This window comes from Symphalangus syndactylus, chromosome 1 (assembly GCF_028878055.3).
Source record: "Symphalangus syndactylus isolate Jambi chromosome 1, NHGRI_mSymSyn1-v2.1_pri, whole genome shotgun sequence".
In the NCBI taxonomy this organism is placed as follows: Eukaryota; Metazoa; Chordata; class Mammalia; order Primates; family Hylobatidae; genus Symphalangus; species Symphalangus syndactylus.
The window spans coordinates 84,004,553-84,028,874 of NC_072423.2; the positions used below are offsets into that span (position 1 = coordinate 84,004,553).

A 24,322-nucleotide genomic window follows, 5' to 3' on the forward strand; every position below is an offset into this window, starting at 1 on the left:
CTTACGTGCACATCCAAGCATAGTACCTCCCCTTGAACTTATTTGTGACACAGATTCCTTTGCTCACGTTTTCTTGCTGACCTTCTCCCTATTATCACCCTGTTGTCCTACCACATTCCTCTTGCTGAGATAGTGAAAATAGTAATCAATAAAAACTGAGGGAACTCAGAGACTGGTGCCAGTGTGCGTCCTCCATATGCTGAGCGCCAGTCCCCTGGGCCCACTGTTCTTTCTCCATACTTTGTCTCTGTGTCTTATTTCTTTTCTCAGTCTCTCGTCCCACCTGACAAGATATACTCACAGGTGTGGAGGGGCAGGCCACCCCTTCAGTTGAAGTGTATCTCAGAATACTACTTTAAGATACAGTCTTAGAATTATATTTTGAGCCAATGAAGGCTTCTTTCATAAAGCTTTTGAAGCAATGCCAAATTTCCGTTAGTAGGCTTTATAAAGTTCTTTGTTTGCATTACCTGGAGGCATTCACATCAATATGTAACCTCACTTCTCCATTCTTTCATTGCCATTGAAGCAGATACTTTCAAGTGTGTCTTAATATATTGATTTTTATCTTCCCATTGGGGGAACATGGGAAGTGTCACATGTGGGACTACACTGTAATTTGGGTATTTGTAGTCTTAAGGTTTTCATGAAGCTTCGTATGGGCCTCTATTTCTCCGGAATCATTAGATGTGTTAGTTTTTTATCCTTCACAGCAACACATGCTTAGGCAGATGAATCACTGCAGCAGCATTTAGACACATTTGTGATTCAGGGATAGATGGCTCTCCAGTAGGATGGTGTGAATTTTGGGATATTGGCATATACTTAAAACAGAACTACCTTTTGACCCAGCAATCCCGTTACTGGGTATATACACAAAGGAATATAAATCATTCTACCATAAAGACACATACATGTGTATGTTCATCACAACAGTATTCACAATAGCAAAGACATGGAATCAACCTAAATGCCCTTCAACAGTAGATTGCATACAAAAAAAATGTGGTACATATACGTTATGGAATGCTATGCAGCTGTAAAAAAAAGAATGAGATTATGTCTTTTGTAGCAACACGGATGAAGCTGGAGGACAATATCCAAAGCAAACCAATGCAGGAACAGGAAACCAAATACTGCAAGTTCTCACTTACATGTGGAAGTTTACATGGACACAAAAAAGGGAACAACAGGCACCAGGACCTACTTGGAGGGTGAAGTGTGGGAGGAGGGTAAGGATTGAAACTCTGCCTATCGGGCACTATGCTTATCAACTGAGTGATGAAATAACGTGTACACCAAAACCCTGTGACACGGAATTTACCTTTATGAAAAGCTGCACATGGACCTCTGAACCTAAAATTAAAGTTAAAAAAAGAAATCTGTCCCAAGGAGACTGTTTTCTCTTAATGTACTGCATCCTGCTTAATGAACTATGGATTTCATGCATTCTTTTTCAGGATTATATTGCCTACCTGATTGTAGACAGTTTGATGCATTTTACATAGTATCAGTTAAATATTAAACATAATTAAGAGCATTTGGCTTCAAAACAATAGTAAATGGGTAGAATTTATTATGGTTATAGTACTATTTATACAAATAATAATACAACATCAGTGATGTAGTGTCTAGTGAGCATGACACCATTATAGAACACTTCTTAGCTAGGATTTTGATAATAACAGCATGCTATAACTTTTGAATAAAAATAGTAAATTGAATAATCACAAACAAGTAAAAATCTAAAGGGCTAGTAGGATGTACTCAACTACCTGACCATTGTGTCATTTGTGTAGCTAAATCCATTAGCTGTCCCTCTAGCAGACACACATGCTAGTTATTGCAGTGGAAGAAAAATGACATGAACTAAGGAATTAATGTCTTTGAGTAATATAAACAGAGCCCTCTGGAGATTTTCTATGAAAAATAATATGAGTATGTGTAAAATTCTTCTTTGAGTAAGTATCATACACATAGCTAAATTCTATATTTTCTATTAATTGCTGTATAAATAAATTAACATTATCTTCTTTGGTGTGGACATCTGATCATGTGATTCCATACTTAAAATTATAAATACTTTGCTCTTTCTAAATGAAAATAGCCCATTCATTACTTTTCATCTAACCATTAAGTTATTATAGGGCTAGTTTTACTTTTGTCAGAAAATTCACTTTGTAAATCTTATGTTTTATTACATGGCCATTGTATACCAACATATAAAAGAAAATACATACATACATACACACATACATTAGGGCATTTTTTCTTCAAAGTGAAAGCAGTCTACTTAAAAATTCTCCAAATCTTCAACATTGTTATGCAAAACAAGGTACCTCTACATTAAGGGAGGAGGAAATGAAGGACACCAGTTTTATAATCTTATACCTTATATTCCATCTTAAAATTTTTGAGATTAAGTCTCACTCTGTCACCCACACTGAGGTGCAGTGGCATAATCTTGGCTCCTTGCAACCTCTGCCTCCTGGGTTCAAGCAATTCTCCTTGCCTCAGCCTCCTGAGTAACTGGGATTACAGGCACGCACCACCAAACCTGGCTGTTTTATATTTTTAGTAGAGACGGGATTTCGCCATGTTGGCCAGGCTGGTCTCAAACTCTTGACCTCAGGTGATCTGCGGTCTTGGCCTCCCAAAGTGCTGGGATTACAGGCAAGAGCCACCACGCCCGGCCTCCAAAATATTTCAGCAATATTATTGCATTTTACAATTTTAGTAATGCAAGGAACCAAAACAAAACAGAATAATTGAGATAGAGAAGACTTTACACATCAATTTGAAATAAACATAGAGGAATGCCCTATATTCTCAAATTTCATGGGATGTAACAAATCTACATTTTGATTTTGATATATAGCTATATTTTATTAAATGATTTCTCAGAGTATAACCCACCACCCCCAACTCTAAGAAAATTAGGGATGTTTCTCCTGTCTTGGTCAGAGTGCCCTTTGATCCATTTGTACTAACCTAGAATTGTATGCGCACTGGAAGATACAGACTAATGAACGCATCTGTAGGTCCCTTTGTCCTCCAACAAATACAGCGCTACACAATTTTCAAATATTCTTATTCTATTTGCAATTCCCTTTGTTAATCAACAATTTTATGCATCATCAATTTTATAAATAGGTTCTGAGACCTTTGACTCTTAGCACATTAATATTAACCTCGATATGGCAGACTAGTTCCAACATAAATCCATAAAGCCCATCCTCCAAAGGATCCTGGGCCCTGACCAATACTTCTGCCTCCTTCTATTGATTATGCCACTCTTCCACTCTCACAGTCTTTCATATCTTTCCTATTCTCAAATGTCTCACCAGCCACAACTTCCTACCCCTCACTCTCATTAGCTGACCTCACTGCAGTGTTTATAGGCAAAAGCTGAAGAGTTCTGATGAGAATTCCTTGTTTTCATTATACTAAAAAGGCAGAAGTTATCTACCCATGTTTTCCTCTTCCATGTTATTGAAAGGGATGGCTAATTTCTCTGTTTGTTCTAAGGATCTCATGCACACTTGTACCGAAATTCTGCATAAATGTAACATAGGAATTTTATCCTCACAGGAGAGTCTAGTTCCAGGAAGCATCAAATTAAGGTTATGCTCTTGAGGAACAAAGCATATTTTAACTGGCTCTTCAGAATTAGTTTAAAAATACTCTAGGGAAGATACCTAATAAATATATTGTAAATCTTGCTACCTTGTTTTCACAAGATATGGTCTGTTAACATTAACAGGTAGGTCATTTTCTACATTTGTTCACTAAAAATACAATTTGTGTGTGTGTGTGTGTAGAGATAAGTATTCCATCAATGGGGAAAACAAATACTTTCTCCAATTTCACTAGACTTTTCTATCCATATGTTAGTATTGCATTGATGCTCTACAATTATATGTAAGCTCTTTTGATGTATACGTGAGAACTAAATAAACTATGGCTTTAAGGTGCAATTTTTGGAGTAGAAATTTTTACAGTCTTATGTTACTTTCAAAGAGAACTGAGGGTGGCTTGGGTTGGAAACTTTTAAAAATTATCTGTGCATACCTAAACAATATTATCATGAGTGGGTTAGTGGCACAAAAATGGGAACCAAAAAAAAAATCCACACTTTCCCCAAATAGTAGAATCGTATATCTACTGTTTAAATGCTGTATTCCTAGAAAGATCTTTGAATGGTCATCTAAAAGCATCCTACATTCATGTTTTCTTCATAGAAAAATGGTTTTTCCTGAAATTATGTGTATCTTTTTCTGTGTGTTTAATCTCTGCTCCCTCTGTTATAACGTGTGCTCCTGAGCTGGGAGACTTGTTTACTGTAGTAACCACAGGAATTGGAACAGAAAGAAGTGAAGCTATACAGCATACATGAGTAAACAGGCAGTGACATTACAAAGTGGAAAAAACAAGTCTTCATTTTGTACCCTCTTAGCCATATATCAGATAGCAATTAATTTCTCTAATTTAATGGTTCCTGAATAAAGGTAAGGCACAGAGCTATGGGTCTTAATTGAAAATGCTTTGCTTTTCTCTCTTCATTTTGTATCTGAAACAATACCATATCGGAGCTAGAGGGATAATAATCAGACTTCCTTTATTTATCCATTTGAATGATGCAAATAACCTAGGGTTTTTGTATTTCATTTTCATTCCTTTGGATTTTTTGTTTCCTCACAAAGTTTGAATAAAATCACCAAATGTGAAGTACACCAAGAAGACAGGTATAAATGTATGAATGAATAAACTTATGTATGTACGTATGTATGGCAGAGCGAAATAGAGAATACATGTGTTTGTGTAAGTATGTGGGTTTGATGTATAGAAAGATACAGATTAAAAAAGACATATAGGGTGAAAATGTTATGTAAAATTTCTGATGTGATTATTGAAACAAGAGAAGTAATTGTCACCTAGATGAAGAGATGAATGAGTGAATGATAAATGGATGAAACAAATGCCAAATCTGAATCAGAAAGAAATCCTCACATTCTTTGTCACTTTCAGTTTCAAGAGATAAGAAGACGTTCTCCACAAACCACACCGTAGTGACAGAATTCATTCTCTTGGGACTGACAGACGACCCAGTGCTAGAGAAGATACTGTTTGGGGTATTCCTGGCAATCTACCTAATCACACTGGCAGGCAATCTGTGCATGATCCTGCTGATCAGGACCAATTCTCACCTGCAAACACGCATGTATTTCTTCCTTGGCCACCTCTCCTTTGTAGACATTTGCTATTCTTCCAATATTACTGCAAATATGCTGCACAATTTCCTCTCAGAATAGAAGACCATCTCCTATGCTGGATGCTTCACACAGTGTCTTCTCTTCATCGCCCTGGTGATCACTGAGTTTTATATCCTTTCTTCAATGGCATTGGATCGCTATGTAGCCATTTGCAGCCCTTTACATTACAGTTCCAGGATGTCCAAGAACATCTGTATCTGTCTGGTCACTGTCCCTTACATGTATGGGTTTCTTAGTGGGTTATCTCAGTCACTGCTAACCTTTCACTTATCCTTCTGTGGCTCCCTTGAAATCAATCATTTCTACTGCGCTGATCCTCCTCTTATCATGCTGGCCTGCTCTGACACCCGTGTCAAAAAGATGGCAATGTTTGTAGTTGCAGGCTTTAATCTCTCCAGCTCTCTCTTCTTCATTCTTCTGTCCTATCTTTTCATTCTTGCAGCGATCTTGAGGATCCGTTCTGCTAAAGGCAGGCACAAAGCCTTTTCTACATGTGCTTCCCACCTGACAATAGTCACTTTGTTTTATGGAACCCTCTTCTGCATGTACACAAGGCCTCCATCAGAGAAGTCTGTAGAGGAGTCCAAAATAACTGCAGTCTTTTATACTTTTTTGAGCCCAATGCTGAACCCATTGATCTATAGCCTAAGGAACAAAGATATAATCCTTGCCATGCAACAAATGATTAGGGGAAAATCCTTTCGTAAAATTGCAGTGTAGGTCTGTGTTTATTTGCAGTCATGAATTGCTCGTGGAGTAACAAACTGGCTTTTGAAATGGAAAAACCTAGTGTAGTCATGATTTATTTCACATCATGGACTGTCAGTAACCGTTTTACTTTCTTAACCAAATGCAAACCTTGAAGATTGATTTCTTAGAAACAAAAGCCTTAAAGTTGAGAAATTTAAAATGTTTTATTTGTCAGAGATTCTATGAAAATAAATTGTTTGGTATCTAATAATTCTATATGAAAATACTATGTTTACTTACTTGGGGGGGGTGTAAATTTTTAACTAACTTAGCCTGAGAGAAATTCTGAAAATTTGTCTCCTTTGAATATGATGGTCCACAGAGCCATAGTGAGGTTCAAGATAGGGTGGATAATTTTACACTTTTTTAAAAATGAAGTTATTTCTACTTCAATATGGTGTCTTGAACAATAGCTCGGCCACCTTTGTACTTATTGTAATCAATGTGCAAAAAATGTAAATATATGGGTCACTGATATGTTAAATTTGCTGTAAGTGTTCCCCAAACTCATCTCGTAAATATCTTGAGAAGCTTCTCTTTTGTTCATGTGGTAATACTGGTTATCGTCCTTGATTCTGAAAATCAACTTTCAACACCTTTTTATGAGTTTCCAAGTGTATGGATCCAATTCTATCATCAAACTACTTTAATTGCATTCCAGTTATGTTTTCCAGTGCCATACCTCTGACTTAGGACTAATTTAGTAGGAGTCAATAGGGCCTATTAACTGCCCTCTGCATACCCATAAATGTCTTGAAACAGTATACAACTAAATAGGGGTGTATATATCTTTCTGGAGGAAATACCCAGGGTTTATTTTGCTTCATAAAGCTTTCTGTGGCCCATTATTTTTAAAATAAGGGTGTTCTAGTAGTTTTTGAAGTTGCTATAGAGAAAATCAATCTCAGAGAGGCTACCTAAGGAGACACATTAGTCCATGCATTATTAGTCAACCAGATGACTGCATATTGATACATATGTATTTAGCCCTAATAAATTACCTCATATGTTTGGCATTTTAATATTTTGCACTCCGATATTAACTAACACCATACAGAATATGCTACAGAAAATGTATGATATCAACTACTATATCTACTATAAAGTGTTCAAATGGTCTTCCAGAATTTTAAGCAGATGACTTGCAGTTTTTGTAAAATTGGGGTATATTCTTGAGTCTCACTTGATTAAGTCTGGTTCTAGCCGAATTCTTTTTCAGAAACAGTATCTGAAAAAGAAGGAAGGCAAATTTTGGTGACAAGAATTTAATATTTACATTTTAGCACTATTTGTTTTTGTATTTGCTTGGTTTTGGCAATGATGGTGGGATAACAGAGGAAGGTGATCTTCAGAGACAACAATGAAGCAGAAAAGCTGGGAATTGAGTGACACAGCATCCTCACTTCCTTTTTGAGAGCCAGCATCATTTCATCTGTGGAGTATTTCTTTATCTTATGAGAAATTTCTGTCTGTTAGGCAAAGCATTGTATTTCATTTCTGGTAAGCAGAATGGTCTGATATCCAGATTTATAAACCTATTTGAAAATTGGATTTTAGAATGAGTGCAAAAAAAACCTCTATATTTGGCCTAAATAGCTGTGTGATTCCGTTTATTTTCTAGTTATGAGAATTGCTCTGGCTTGCAGCAACCATTTTTAAACTTTGACACCCTTTTAGTCCAAATGACTGACCTGTTTCTAATTGATTTTTAATAAAACATGTTATTTATTTCTACTTGTGATTTAATTTTTTGCTTCTGCATGTCTTTGGGTAAAAGTCACCTCAGAAATTCTTTGGAGATAGGATAGAACATAAATTGACATGAATAAAAATAATTATAATAGTTGCAATCACAGCGTAGTGCTAATTTTAATCTTCATATGTGAAATAGTGGGAGAATTATTATCTCCATTTACAACATTGGAGCCTGAGGCACGGAGAGATTAAATTTCTTGTCCAAAGTCATTTGGCCACTCAGTAGGACAAAAGCAGTTTTCTTGGTTTCAAATTCTCTCTCTTTCTCATTCATACTGTAGTTGTTATTAAAGAAGTTCTTAACATACTGCAAATGCTTGGTGGAATGTTGGAGATTATGAATTGATAAGATTATTGCTATAGATGAAATAGTGGTTATGATAATTATATGTATCCTAAGAATAGCTAATGGGAATTTCCCTTGAAAATTCCGGTTAACATAATTTATAGGCATTATAATTAAAATTGTCTTAATGTCCATGTGAAGGGAGAAAATTTTGATATACAGAAGACATATATGCTATTTAGGCTGCATTTTATTAATATATTTTTCCAGTTACAAAGGCATACATATTCATATTAATTAATTGCCAAGTACAGACAAATACGAGGGAGTAAAATTTATGAGGGATCTGTCCTGTGACAAGAGATACATTTTCTTTATATTTTGTTACATTTCTTCTCAATAAGTTTATATGCCTACATGTTACTAAAATGCATCAAGCAAATGTGAAATCATTTGTCATATACAAATTCGAACACTGATTTTCACTTGATATAATGTATGCACCTTTATATAGATTAAATATTTCTGATGAACATCATGTTGAAGGTCATATAATAGTTAGATCATATGACCTTAACACAATAATAATACGTATCAATTGTAGAAAACTGACTGAACCGTATTGACATACATAAGACATAGAAGTAACATTTACTTATAATCACCTACCTGAAGAGAGCTGAACTTAGCATTCACTTGTGTTTTATTCCATTTGATTATCTTGCAAACCATGATTCCATCGTATCAATGTATCTTAGTATTTTTAGGACTGATGTATCTGTGCATCTCTAATTGTTCCTTTTGTGTATGTTCCCGGAAGTGGAATTGCTGAATTAAATGTTTTGAACGCTTTTGAAATTCCTGCTAAATTTTTCTATGGATAAATTTTCCTCCAGAAAGCTTCTAGCAACTTAAACCTGTACTAGTAATATTTGAGAATAATCATTTCACTATAACTCTATCAGTAGTAGGAGCTCTTGTTTATGGTTATTTGCTTGTTTGATGTCTCAAGGGAAGTCTTAGAAAATAATTCAGTTCTAATAAGCACAGAATAAAAATTGAAGCATATATTGAACAAATAAAGGCTACACATAAGGTTGTTAATTTCTCTTCATGTTATTGCTGATAATTATTTGCATGAATAATATTTGTATTTCTATTTGGAAAAATGTTACCTTTTGTTTGTTGCTGTTATGTAACTTTTCCTCATTCTAAAATTGAATAAAGAAGCACTTATATTCATTGCAATATTTGATAGTGATATCATGAATTATTTTAGATATATTTTTGTACTGTGTTGTAATGTTATAAATTATTTTTTCCCTCTAATTTTTAACCAATTTCCTCCCACTATTTATTAAGCAATGCTTTGCTCTTCAACTGATTTGTGATGTCACCTTTATTATACCATAAGTGAATCTATTTCTGCCTATTTCCTCTTTATCTTTGGCCACAATATACATATATTTTAAACTAAATTCATATGATTAGTGTACATGTAAAATATGTTTTAATTTCTGGTGGAAAATTTTTATCTTCAATTTTCTCTTACGAGACTGCATTCCCCTCATCTGATGATTGCTTTTAGATATCCAATTTTTTAACCCATAAATTATGCATACTATTGTTCAATTTAGAAACTATATGCATACTTTATATATGAAAATATATATCTCAATGTGGCTATACATGAAATTCTTATACATTGTAAATTATTTGAAAAACAATGAAAACTATTTTCCTCTCTATGGAGGCCATAGGAAAACTGCTTATGGTTATGTTTGTTTTCCAGAAAGGCAGGAAAACGTTGGTGGCCTGTGAGTAAGGAGAAAACACTTAACCTTGGTATATTAATTCTATCGATTCATTAACACCTTTATACAAACATTTATTTTTATACCATACCAGTGCTCATAATAAAACATTTTTTTCAACAAATATCTCTAAATACATATTCTTTTCTCTAACTAGGCTGACTTTTTGCCAGCAACTCCACCCAAAAGAGTTGACATGCCCACATATATTCTTCTGCTATGAATCCTTTCAAACACTGAAAAAAACCCTATTAATTAGAATTAAAATAAACATTAAACATTTAAATAATCAGAGAAAAATTACTCTGTGCTTCCTAAGAATGGGAATACTTCACAGTAATATAGTTGCTTTAATTTGACAATAAAACTATTTAAAAATAAGAGCCACCCTACAGTCCAGCAATGTATTTGCCACAAATAAGACAAAGTGGCACAATTATTGAAATATGTTACGTTAATATAAATCAGTTGAAGCACTAAAACATGACCATATAAATAAACGTTGAAGACTATACGTAGAAAATTGATTAAAATACAAAATGCTAAAATTAACGCGGAAAATAGTGGCAACTAAAACCACAAAATACAATACTATTTGTGTGTCTATATTTAAGATAGCTGAAAAAGTCTAGCACTTTCATACATTGGTTGATTAATGGTATGAAATTTTTCTAGAAATAAATACAATATTATTAATATTTTAAGGAGTCAAATGTTTCTACAATTTTATTCAGCTATTCCAAATTTAAGAATCTACTGAAGGCATAATTAGAAACTTGTGTGAAGAGTTTCATGGTGTTGTTCATTTTATAATCAAGAAAAAGGAAACAAATGATGTTTGAAATACAAGTAGCTCCCACTTAGCATCGTACCATGTAACAGAAACTTTCTATATGGGAAATGTGTCTTGTTTTCTATGGTTCTTACTTAGATATTACAAAATTTCAAAGTGAGGACTGCCTGCATTAGATAATTGGTAAAGCATGGGCATCTACCAGATGGGGTAGAAGGTGTTTCTAAATAACTAGAATGCCATCAGCCTTCATCATGAAGGAAAGTGTAAAGTTCAGGTGAATTTTTTTTTTCTTAGAGTGTTATACAGCCATTAAAGTGAGGATGTTCCTAGTTAGAAAAAGGTACATCATTTTGTGTAATATATTATGTGCAAAGACATATCCAATGCTACATACAGATATCTTGTAAAATATCAGGGATAAAGAGAAACAAAACTTATTAATAGCTATGTCCAAATTTTCCGTGATAAGAAATCGTTGCTATTACATGTGAGAAAATAAGCTAACAAAAACTTCATATGCTCAGTTTAATTCAGATCTCAGGATATATCATTATAGGATACATATTTATTATAGTAGAATTTAAAAATAAAAGTGGGAAAAAGCAAGGAGTTAGAAAGTTGTTATAGATTGTGATGGCAGAAGGAGAGGTGCTCAGTTCTGGTTTCCAGCACAGAATGACCAGTTAGCATCTTCTCACAGATAAGAATGCCTAGGTGAAAATTCCATAACCCAAGGGTGAGGTGGGGCACACTCTTGGAGCATAGAAACTGGGAAATGTCATATTAGAAGTGTAAGAGGAGCAGTTTCACTTTGACTGTGTTGCTTCTTTCCTGGCCAAACACAGTGTCACACTGAAAGGGATTTCTTGGGCCTGTGTTCTCCACTGGAGAAAAGAGAGCCCACGGCAGACCTCCAGCTTCCCTATGTTCCAGGGCACTTCCCAAGAGGCCTAGTTCTGTCTAATCTTGTGGGGAATGATGGAGGAATTGGCAGAGCTTGACCCTTTATGGTCAGTTCATAACTACCTCCTTCTACAACCCATTCTGTATTCCCTTTACCTTCAGCAAGCACCTTAGCAGGACATGGTTTTTTACCTGGTGGAGTGACACAAATCTTCATTCCTGATGGGTCTGGGCCATTTGTAGTTTTGCCTGGATTGGGTTGTTGTAGTTTCTCATTGACCTTAATCACAGGGCATGGTAATACCGTGACATCCTATGGGATCTCCTGTATTCCACAAATACTCTTCCTTAACCCATTGTGGAGTAGTAGTTTGATTTCATAGATCTTGATAGTCTGGGTCAGTCACCCCAGCCAACACTGTACCTCCCTTCTTAGCCTGTTGACTTAGAGGCAGGAGGAGCTCAAAGTGGCCAGGTGGCAATCTTATCTTCCAGTTTGATGGAATCATCTTTCTGTCTTCTGGTGGCAAAGTTCCTTCCTCTGGAATGAAGACCTCTAGGCCCGCAGAACATAATGTCACAGAAACAGGAAGGAAAATTTTGCTAGTGGGTCAGTAGAGGTGATGGTAAATGGCGCCACTTCCACTTCCACCCCTTGATTCCTGCATTCTTGGATCCTGGCTATGGGAGAAACAGTACCACATATTGGATGCCTACTCAGAGCATACAACGACTTCTGGAGAAATTTGCCCCAGCCCTGAATTTTTTTGTTTGTTTGTTTTGTTTTTGTTTTTGTGAAATGAAATCCTGCTGTGTGTCTCCCAGAGGCCTATAGTGCAGTGGCACGATCTCGGCTCACTGCAACCTCTGCCTCCTAGGTTCATGTGATTCTCTTGTCTCAGCCTCCCGAATAGCTGAGATTACAGGCATGTGCCACCATGGCCGGCTAATTTTTGTATTTTTAGTATTGATGAGGTTTCACCATGTTGGCTAGGCTGGTCTCGAACTCCTGACCTCAAGTGATCCACCCACTTCGGCCTCCCGAAGTGCTGGGATTACAGGCATGAGCCACCGTGCCCAGCCCCTGTAATGTAGTATCACCTAGTTGTTGTTGTAACTGTTACTTCAAAAGGCTATTCCGCCTTTCTATCAATCCATCTGCTTTAGGATAATGGGAAACATGGTAAGACAAGTATATCCCATGAGCATGAGCCCACTGTCTTATTCTTTAGCTATTAAATGAGTGCCTTGGTCAGAGGCAATGGTGTGTGGAATAACATGACAGTGGATAAGGCATTCTAGGAGTCCACGAATGGTAATCTTGGCAGAAGCATTGCGTGCGGGATAGGTAAACCTATATCCAGATGAAGTGTCTAATGTGACTAATCCACTCTAGAATTCTAATCACCCTAAGCTTTTGGATTCCTCCCTCTACATTAAACAAAGGAAGATCTGGCATTTCAAGGTCGCTCACAGTAGGCCATTCTTTGATCCATGTTTCAGCTAATAAACTATTAGAACATTTTTTAACTCCCTGATTTGTAACATTGTGTGCAGAATCTCTGCTTAGTGGGCCCATATCAATACATTCAGCCTGATTCAACTTTATATTCCTCCCACCATTATCCCACACCCTTAATATCCATTCCTACATCTGTTCTCCAGAATTCTGCTTATATAAATTAGAAAACTCAAGCAGCTCTTTTAGGGTGTTGCACACCTCCTTGTAGACTTTTGGCTCACACCAACTAGCACCAGATCTTGGAAGGAGAAAAGGGATTAAAGTCTGAATGCGTATTTCCTAAAGAAGAAGATCAACCAAAATAGGTTATTTAAATATTTGGCTATGTTAAGTCCAAAGCTACTCTTCAAAAGCAAGCCATATTTAACCACTACATGTAATATGTAATTATGTCTTGACATAGAGAACTAGGTAATGCAATAATTAAAGATATTTGGTCACCATAATTTTTTTCTAAAAAAAGAGAAAAATATGAAAATTATTTACCTACCAGTTTACACAAACCAGCAAAGCAAAAACAAAAGCACTTGTCAAGGTGGACAAAAATGCTCCTACGGTTAAAAATCTGCATATAGTCTTTACTTTGTCATTTTTTTTTTATTATGCTTTAGGTTTTAGGGTACATGTGCACAATGTGCAGGTTTGTTACATATGTATCCATGTGCCATGTTGATTTCCTGCACCCATTAACTCCTCATTTAGCATTAGGTGTATCTCCTAATGCTCTCCCTCCCACCTCCCCCCACCCCACAACAGTCCCCAGAGTGTGACGTTCCCCTTCCTGTGTCCATGAGTTCTCATTGTTCAATTCCCACCTATGAGTGAGAACATGCAGTGTTTGGTTTTTTGTCCTTGCGATAGTTTACTGAGAATGATGTTTTCCAGTTTCATCCATGTCCCTAAAAAGGACACGAACTCTTCAGCTTTTATGGCTGCATAGTATTCCATAGTGTATATGTGCCACATTCTCTTAATCCAGTCTATCGTTGTTGGACATTTGGGTTGGTTCCAAGTCTTTGCTATTGTGAATAGTGCCGCAATAAACATACGTGTGCATGTGTCCTTATAACACCATGATTTCTAGTCCTTTGGGCATATACCCAGTAAAGGGATGGCTGGGTCAAATGGTATTTCTAGTTCTAGATCCCTGAGGAATCGCCACACTGACTTCCAAAATGGTTGAACTAGTTTACAGTCCCACCAACAGTGTAAAAGTGTTCCTATTTCTCCACATCCTCTCCAGCACCTGTTGTTTCCTGACTTTTTAATGATGGCCATTCTAACTGGTGTGAGATGGTATCTCATTGTGGTTTTGATTTGCATTTCTCTGATGGCCAGTGATGATGAGCATTTCTTCATGAGTTTTTTGGCTGCATAAATGTCTTCTTTTGAGACGTGTCTGTTCTTGTCCTTGGCCCAATTTTTGATGGGGTTATTTGTTTTTTTCTTGTAAATTTGTTTGAGTTCATTGTAGATTCTGGATATTAGCCCTTTGTCAGATGAGTAGGTTGCAAAAATTTTCTCCCATTCTGTAGGTTGTCTGTTCACTCTAATGGTAGTTTCTTTTGCTGTGCAGAAGCTCTTTAGTTTAATGAGATCCGATTTGTCGATTTTGGCTTTTGTTGCCATTGCTTTTGGTGTTTTAGACATGAAGTCCTTGCCCACACCTATGTCCTGAATGGTATTGTCTAGGTTTTCTTGTAGGATTTTAATGGTTTTAGGTCTAACATTTAAGTCTTTAATCCATCTTGAATTAATTTTTGTATAAGGTGTAAGGAAGGGATCCAGTTTCAGCTTTCTACATATGGCTAGCCAGTTTTCCCAGCACCATTTATTAAATAGTGAATCCTTTCCCCATTTCTTGTTTTTGTCAGGTTTGTCAAAGATCAGATAGTTGTAGATATGTGGCATTATTTCTGAGGGCTCTGTTCTGTTCCATTGATCTATGTCTCTGTTGTGGTACCAGTACAATGCTGTTTTGGTTACTGTAGCCTTGTAGTATAGTTTGAAGTCAGGTAGCGTGATACCTCCAGCTTTGTTCATTTGGCTTAGGATTGACTTGGCGATACGGGCTCTTTATTGGTTCCATATGAACTTTAAAGTAGTTTTTTCCAATTCTGTGAAGAAAGTCATTGGTAGCTTGATGGGGATGGCATTGAATCTATAAATTACCTTGGGCAGTATGGCCATTTTCACGATATTGATTCTTCCAACCCATGAGCATGGAATGTTCTTCCATTTGTTTGTATCCTCTTTTATTTCATTGAGCAGTGGTTTGTAGTTCTCCTTGAAGAGGTCCTTCACATCCCTTGAAAGTTGGATTCCTAGGTATTTTATTCTCTTTGAAGCAATTGTGAATGGGAGTTCACTCATGATTTGGCTCTCTGTTTCTCTGTGATTGGTGTACAAGAATGCTTGTGATTTTTGTACATTGATTTTGTATCCTGAGACTTTGCTGAGGTTGTTAATCAGCTTAAGGAGATTTTGGGCTGAGACAGTGGGGTTTTCTAGATATACAATCATGTCATCTGCAAACAGGGACAATTTGACTTCCTCTTTTCGTAATTGAATACCCTTTATTTCCTTCTCCTGCCTGATTGCTCTGGCCAGAACTTCCAGCACTATGTTGAATAGGAGTGGTGAGACAGGGCATCCCTCTCTTGTGCCAGTTTTCAGAGGGAATGCTTCCAGTTTTTGCCCATTCAGTATGATATTGGCTGTCGGTTTGTCATAGATAGCTCTTACTATTTTGAGATATGTCCAATCAATACCTAATTTATTGAGAGTTTTTAGCATGAAGGGTTGTTGAATTTTGTCAAAGGCCTTTTCTGCATCTATTGAGATAATCATGTGGTTTTTGTCTTTGGTTCTGTTTATATGCTGGATTGCATTTATTGATTTGCATATGTTGAACCAGCCTTGCATCCCAGGGATGAAGCCCACTTGATCATGGTGTATAAGCTTTGTGATGTGCTGCTGGATTCGGTTTGCCGTTTTTTATTGAGGATTTTTGCATCAATGTTCATCAAGGATATTGGTCTGAAATTCTCTTTTTTGGTTACGTCTCTGCCAGGCTTTGGTATCAGGATAATGCTGGCCTCATAAAATGTGTTACAGAGGATTCCCTCTTTTTCTATTGATTGGAATAGTTTCAGAAGGAATGGTACCAGTTCCTCCTTGTACCTCTGGTAGAATTCGGCTGTGAATCCATCAGGTCCTGGACTCTTTTTGGTTGGTAAGCTATTGATTATTGCCACAAATTCAGAGCCTGTTATTGGTCTATTCAGAGACTCAACTTCTTCCTGGTTTAGTCTTGGGAGGGTATATTTGTCAAGGAATTTATCCATTTCTTCTAGATTTTCTAGTTTATTTGCATAGAGGTGTTTGTAGTATTCTCTGATGGTAGATTGTATTTCTGTGGGATCAGTGGTGATATCCCCATTTTCATTTTTTATTGCGTCTATTTGATTCTTCTCTCTTTTCTTGTTTATTAATCTTGCTAGCAGTCTATCAATTTTGTTGATCTTTTCAAAAAACCAGCTCCTTGATTCATTAATTTTTGCAAGGGTTTTTTGTGTCTCTATTTCCTTCAGTTCTGCTCTGATTTTAGTTATTTCTAGCCTTCTGCTAGCTTTTGAATGTGTTTGCTCTTGCTTTTCCGGTTCTTTTAATTGTGATGTTAGGGTGTCAATTTTGGATCTTTCCTGCTTTCTCTTGTCAGCATTTAGTGCTATAAATTTCCCTCTACACGCTGCTTTGAACGTGTCCCAGAGATTCTGGTATGTTGTGTCTTTGTTCTCGTTGGTTTCAAAGAACATCTTTATTTCTGCCTTCCTTTCATTATGTACCCAATAATCATTCAGGAGCAGGTTGTTCAGTTTCCATGTAGTTGAGCAGTTTTGAGTGATTTTCTTAATCCTGAGTTCTAGTTTGATTGCACTGTGGTCTGAGAGACAGTTTGTTATAATTTCTGTTCTTCTACATTTGCTGAGGAGAGCTTTACTTCCAACTATGTGGTCAATTTTGGAATAGGTGTCGTGTGGTGCTGAAAAAAATATATATTCTGTTGATTTGGGGCGGAGAGTTCTGTAGATGTCTATTAGGTCCACTTTGTGCAGAGCTGAGTTCAATTCCTGGATATCCTTGTTAACTTTCTGTCCTGTTGATCTGTCTAATGTTGACAATGGGGTGTTAAAATCTCCCATTATTATTGTGTGGGAGTCTAAGTCTCTTTGTAGGTCACTCAGGACTTGCTTTATAAATCTGGGTGCTCCTGTGTTGGGTGCATATATATTTGGGATAGTTAGTTCTTCTTGTTGAATTGATCCCTTTACCATTATGTAATGGCCTTCTTTGTCTCTTTTGATCTTTGTTGGTTTAAAGTCCATTTTATCAGGCCGGGCGCGGTGGCTCACGCTTGTAATCCCAGCACTTTGGGAGGCCGAGGCGGGCGGATCACGAGGTCAGGAGATCGAGACCACAGTGAAACCCCCTCTCTACTAAAAATACAAAAAAAAAATTAGCCGGGCGTGGTGGCGGGCGCCTGTAGTCCCAGCTACTCGGAGAGGCTGAGGCAGGAGAATGGCGTGAACCTGAGAGGCGGAGCTTGCAGTGAGCCGAGATTGCGCCACTGCACTCCAGCCTGGGCGACAGAGCGAGACTCCGTCTCAAAAAAAAAAAAATAAAAAAAAAATAAATAAATAAAATAAAGTCCATTTTATCAGAGACTAGGATTGCAACCCCTGCCTTTTTTTGTTTTCTATTTTCTTGATAGATCTTCCTCTATCCCTTTATTTTGAGTCTATGTGTGTCTCTGCACGTGAGATGGGTTTCTTGAATACAGCACACTGATGGGTTTTGACTCCTTATCCAGTTTGCAGTCTGTGTCTTTTAATTGGAGCATTTAGCCCATTTACATTTAAAGTTAATATTGTTAAGTATGAATTTGATCCCGTCATTATGATGTTAGTTGGTTATTTTGCTCGTTAGTTGATGCAGTTTCTTCCTAGCCTCGATGGTCTTTACAATTTGGCATGTTTTTGCAGTGGCTGGTACTGGTTGTTCCTTTCCATGTTTAGTGCTTCCTTCAGGAGCTCTTTTAGGGCAGGCCTGGTGGTGACAAAATCACTCAGCATTTGCTTGTCTGTAAAGTATTTTATTTCTCCTTCACTTATGAAGCTTAGTTTGGCGGGATAGGAAATTCTGGGTTGAAAATTCTTTTCTTTAAGAATGTTGAATATCGGCCCCCACTCTCTTCTGGCTTGTAGAGTTTCTGCTGAGAGATCAGCTGTTAGTCTGAGGGGCTTCCCTTTGTGGGTAACCTGACCTTTCTCTCTGACTGCACTTAACCTTTTTTCCTTCGTTTCAACTTTGGTGAATCTGACAATTATGTGTCTTGGAGTTGCTCTTCTCAAGGAGTATCTTTGTGGCATTCTCTGTATTTCCTGAATCTGAATGTTGGCCTGCCTTGCTAGATTGGGGAAGTTCTCCTGGGTAATATCTTGCAGAGTGTTTTCCAACTTGGTTCCATTCTCCCCGTCATTTTCAGGTACACCAATCAGACGTAAGTTTGGTCTTTTCACATAGTCCCAAATTTCTTGTAGGCTTTGCTCATTTCTTTTTATTCTTTTTTCTCTAAACTTCCCTTCTCTCTTCATTTCATTCATTTCATCTTCCCTCACTGATACCCTTTCTTCCAGTTGATCGCATCTGCTACTGAGGCTTCTGCAATCTTTGCGTAATTCTTGATACTTATCTTTCAGCTCCATCAGCTCCTTTAAGCCCTTCTCTCCATTGGTTATTCCAGTTATCCATTCTTCTAATTTTTTTTCAAAGTTTTTAACTTCTTTGCTATTGTTTTGAATTTCCTTCCTTAGCTCGGTAAAATTTGATTGTCTGAAGCCTTCTTCTCTCAACTTGTCAACGTCATTCTCCGTCCAGCTTTGTTCTGTTGCTGGTGAGGAACTGTGTTCCTTTGGAGGAGGAGAGGTGCTCTGCTTTTTAGAGTTTCCAGTTTTTCTGCTCTGTTTTTTCCCCATCTTTGTGGTCTTATCTACTTTTGGTCTTTGATGATGGTGATGTACAGATGGGTTTTTGGTGTGGATGTCCTTTCTGTTTGTTAGTTTTCCTTCTACCAGACAAGACCCTCAGCTGCAGGTCTGTTGGAGTTTGCTAGAGGTCCACTCCAGACCCTGTTTGGCTGGGTGTCAGCAGAGGTGGCTGCAGAACAGCGGATTTCCGTGAGACCACAAATTCAGCTGTCTGATACTTCCTCTGGAAGTTTTGTCTCAGAGGAGTACCTTGCCGAGTGAGGTGTCAGTCTGTCCCTACTGGGGGGTGCCTCCCAGTTAGGCTGCTTGGGGATCAGGGACCCACTTTAGGAGGCAGTCTGTCCGTTCTCAGATCTCCAGCTGCGTGCTGGGAGAACCGCTACTCTCTTCAAAGCTGTCAGTCAGACAGGGACATTTAAGTTTGTGGAGGTTCCTGCTGAATTTTTGTTTGTCTATGCCCTGCCCCCAGATGTGGAGCCTACAGAGGCAGGCAGGCCTCCTTGAGCTGTGGTGGGCTCCACCTAGTTCGAGCTTCCTGGCTGCTTTGCTTACCTAAGCAAGCCTGGGCAATGGCGGGTGCCCCTCCGCCAGCCTCGCTTAGGCCTTGCAGTTTCATCTCAGACTGCTGTGCTAGCAATCAGCGAGACTCAGTGTGCATAGTGCCCTCGGAGCCAGGTGCAGGACACAATCTCCTGGTGTGCCGTTTTCCAGGCCCCTTGGAAAAGTGCAGTATTAGGGTGGGACTGACCCGATTTTCCAGGTGCCGTCTGTTACCCCTTTCTTTGACTAGGAAAGGGAACTCCCTGACCCCTTGCGCTTCCCGAGTGAGGCAATGCCTTGCCCTGCTTGGGCTCGCATACAATGCTCCGCACCGACTGTCCTGCACCCACTGTTTGGCACTCCCTAGTGAGATAAACCCAGTACCTCAAACGGAAATGCAGAAGTCACCCATCTTCTGTGTCGCTCAGGCTGGGAGCTGTAGACCAGAGCTGTTCCTATTTGGCTATCTTGGCCCCACCCCCAATCCTACTTTGTCGTTCTTAAAAATGTGTTTCTGGGTAGTTGGTTTATTGAAATAGATGAAAGGTGTACTGTAATCTCATTTTTAAATTTGTTAACACTTTTTGTAACATTTTGTAACATTTGGTGAATAAATTATGTTTCTTCATTTAAGGAGATAGATTGTGTTCATTATAGAACTTTGAAAGTGAATGATCAAACCAAATGTGCAAAAATTGACTGAATATGAATTACTTTACAATTATGTGTGAAAATCATCTTCAACATTATATATTCCATACACATGTTTTTGGTGTTTTAAATTATCTCTGGGCTTTCCTAAACTCAAGTTGGAGAAAGAATTAATTAGATTTATAGCACACTCACTATAGAAAACATATTTTGAAAACTTGTTTTACCACATCTCTACTCAGCTGGATGGGGCTCCTGTGAAAGGACAAAACAATTACATAGGATTTTACACAGAATTGTAAAAGCTACAAGTTTTTTTTTTTTTTTTTTACATTTTCTTTACCTTAACTGATGGCACAGCACATATTTTGCAACTCTTACTCTGAAAACTACTGTCACTTCTGAATGTTTATTAAATAACAGCCACAAGTGTGCAAAGAATTTACAAATGGATGGCCACATTCACTGCCAATGAAAAACAAAGTTTATTTAACATGTGCAGTATCTTTGTGATACATATATTATTCCTTATTTGGTACAGATGAAATGCTGAAGCTCAGAAGAATGAAATAATGTTTTCCAGGAACACAGCAAGAGCTAGGTTTCCATTAAAATATTATTCTTGTAAATACTTCCGGGTTGACTTTGGAAACACCCCAAGCCACATGGGTTTGTTAAGATGTTTAACTGGGTAATTATTTTTATGGGTAATTATGTTTCAGACAGTTTTACAATTTTACAGATATAAAAATATATATGAAAAAGTGATATAGATATGTTGTAATGCATATATATATATATTTTCATATTTCATATGAAGAAGGCACAAGAGGAACCCTCAGTGTCTAGGTAGAAATAATGGAGTTGGATACTAGGTTAATAGTGGCTGATGAGATAAAAAGTAGTCAGGGCCATGACTTACTTTCCTGGTGTCATGCACTTTCCATTGACAGCATTTCTTCAAAGTTGTAATTTTTATTGAGAATAAATTAATAAAACTCTGTAAGATTTTAAGATAAAAGATCTCCCAATATTTTCAAAGCAGCATTACAATCTTCTTTAAAGTTCCTAGCAATTGTATCAATTTCTTTATTCTTATTTTCATTGTAGAAAAAAATTGATTTTTAAGATATTTAAAAAGTCATAGAGAAAATATTTGGCTATGGAAAGGGTCTGAAATGGGAGGAGGAAATTAAAAAGGACTGCGATTTCTGGAATACATACATTGTTCCAAGGGAGTACCAAGCATGCTACAAGGAGGCAGAGGATTGAACGACTGAAGAAAAGATTTTGAAGGACACTTTGAGGTGTTCTTCCTGCACCTTCCATCAACCTATCTCAGGAAGGTTAATGGATTGGAGAGATTATAAAAAGAGTTATTGTGATGGCCTTGCTGTTAGTCCCAAACATCCTTTTCTTGTCCATGTGATTGATAAGGATGTTGAGGCTGTTCATGGCTGTGGAAAGGGAAGGGGAGAGGAGAGTTATCCCATTGCCATACTGTATCTGAGTGACTTCACCTCAGAGGAAAGGAACAGGGAAGCATGTCTAAACCACATTCTCAAATCCAAATTCACCTGCAATAATGCCAGCAATTTTCATATCTGACTCCTGTGTGTAAATTGAGTCAGGATCCATGAGGACCGCAATTCAATGGCTCCTTTAAGTTCCAACAATGATGAATGTAGAAGTATTCCAAATTTTTAGCTAAAATAATATTTATTATAATAGTTATTATTACTGCTACTAACTCACTGCAAGACTTACTGAATAATTGCTATCTGCTGCTCTGGCCTGGATCTGAGATGTCCACAATTCTACTCATATGTTTTAGCTAAAGAGAATTTAATGAAAAGACAGAATAAAAAGGTAAAGTTAAAGAAATCAGCCAAAGGAGTTAAAAATGTCAAGGCTAACTGTAGAAAACCATTTCCATCTTTAGGTCTGAAGGACCAAGGACAGTGGCTTCTGCCACAGAGCTCAGTGAGAGCTGGAGCCAGGAAGAAATCCCTTGCAAACATCTTCCCAAGACACATATCACAAGACATTCTCCAGGGAGGGATGCAGCCACTTTAGCACATTTATAATGAAGCAGGAAGGGAATGAGAAAGAAATTGAGGTAATTCCCTATCCTTCCCACTTCTGATGTCCTGGTGAATCTTCTCATCAGTCAAAGTCAGCTGGAAACTAGATACCATAGGTGCTCTATTGACCGGGTCCATAGGAGCCCAACTCCAGGTGAACAATGCAAGGCACAAAAGAGAAGACAATAGATGTGAATGGGAGTAGGGTGGAAAAGGAAAATCACCCGCACACTTACATTATCTATAAATCCAAAATGTTCCACAGTTACGCATTACTATCCCTATTAAAAAGATAAAGGTAAAAAACTCAAAATTGATATATCACTCGTTCAAGTTCAACAAAAGTTAGTTTATCTTCCAATGGTGTTCCAGACTCTGAAACCTGCTCCCGATACCATCCACTATACTTGCTGTAAGCAGGAACTTAATATTTCCCAAAGTCTAACATAGTAAATCATTTGGGAGTAAAGTAAAATAAATAATAAATCCCATTCCTACATCACTCTTGGGGGATGCGATTCCCTGAAGACAGTAGGGAGTTGGCAAAACTCATATGCTCCATGAGCTTAGGATTTTCAGAAGAATCGAAATACTGTGGTTGTTCGTAATTTGAATGACTTTTTGCTAGAAATAATTGACCTGCAGGGATTTGGTCTCCACACGGTAATTCCATTATAAACTCTACAGGTTCTCAATACCCATTCTGTCATCGTGAAATCATGCTTCTTTCTCAGGTAGGATTAGATATATTTTTTTTAAAGTTTAAAATCCAGCAGTAAATATTTTAATTGTTAGAAATACATTGAGCTGAAACATTCTGATGAATTAGAAAATGTTTTTATTAAAATGTTGCTATTCTTTTCAGAGTACTGGTGTTTGCAGAGTGTTTACATAATGAAATGAAAATAGATCAAAGAAAATCTTTATTTCATCAATAATTATTGACTGCCTCCAATTCAAGAGGCACGAATCTAGGTGCCGCTGAGTGTATAACTAGATCAGGTAAAATCCTTGACCCTAAAGGAGCCCATGCTTTGATGTTGAGTTTTATTCTAGACTAGACCTAGATCATTCACCAAATAATACTAGTAGCCACAATTTGTTAAGCATGTACTACATGACAGATATATTTTTAAAACTTTTACTGAATTAACTTTCTCATCTAGAGAGAATGGCTATTAATCAAATTTTATGGATTAGAAAACTGAGGCACACAGAAATTAATAACTTGCCCCAGGCCACACAGGTAGGAGCTAGAGGCACTGGGTTTTTCACCCAGGAAGTGTGACTGCAAACTCCTAGTAACTGTCCCACTCTGGTGGCTTTCAATAGTAAACTATGCTTACTGTTTATACTTCATTTAGAACAATCAAGAACTGGTATTAAATCATCCTTCTGAATCATTTTGTGTTAACAATGCCAGTCTTTACTATTATAAGAGCTGTATCATGTAATATTTTATAGCCTTTTCATAAAGAATGGGCTACTTTTAGGTTTATTCCCTATATTACTTAAAAATAATAAAAAATATATTTTGTGAAGCTGCCTTCTCTAGATTTTTTTTTCAACTCCAAATTGAACCATGACCACTTTCCAAGGAGACATCACTCTTGTTAAAGACAAAGACCAACCTTCTAGACTCTTCGTAGGACGGAATAGTAGAAGCAAGCATTCACAAGGGAATGTCTCAGTGTAGCGTGCATGTCAGGAGAGCAAAGGCTCAGATGCCTCCAAAGCCATTTCTGTCCAATTGCAAAAGCTTCTCCCTGAGATTTCCTTGCTCAAAGCAGTAGGATATCGTGTTCTTGTTTTTTTAGAAGAAGGACTATTTACACAAAATTCTCAGTTAAATTATTTGGACTATTTATTGCTTGCATTACTTCAATTTCCAATAGAAA

The 24,322-nt window shown here is 37.3% G+C and overlaps 1 protein-coding gene across 1 annotated transcript; it reads left to right on the forward strand.

Annotated features, from left to right (window-relative positions):
- The first annotated feature begins 1,154 nt into the window (after positions 1-1,154).
- LOC129488492 (olfactory receptor 5M1-like) lies at positions 1,155-5,993 on the forward strand. The gene is given in 2 exon segments (XM_055290776.1): positions 1,155-1,488; positions 5,029-5,993. Coding segments are annotated over 2 exon segments (1,299 nt in total).
- The last annotated feature ends 18,329 nt before the right edge of the window (positions 5,994-24,322 follow it).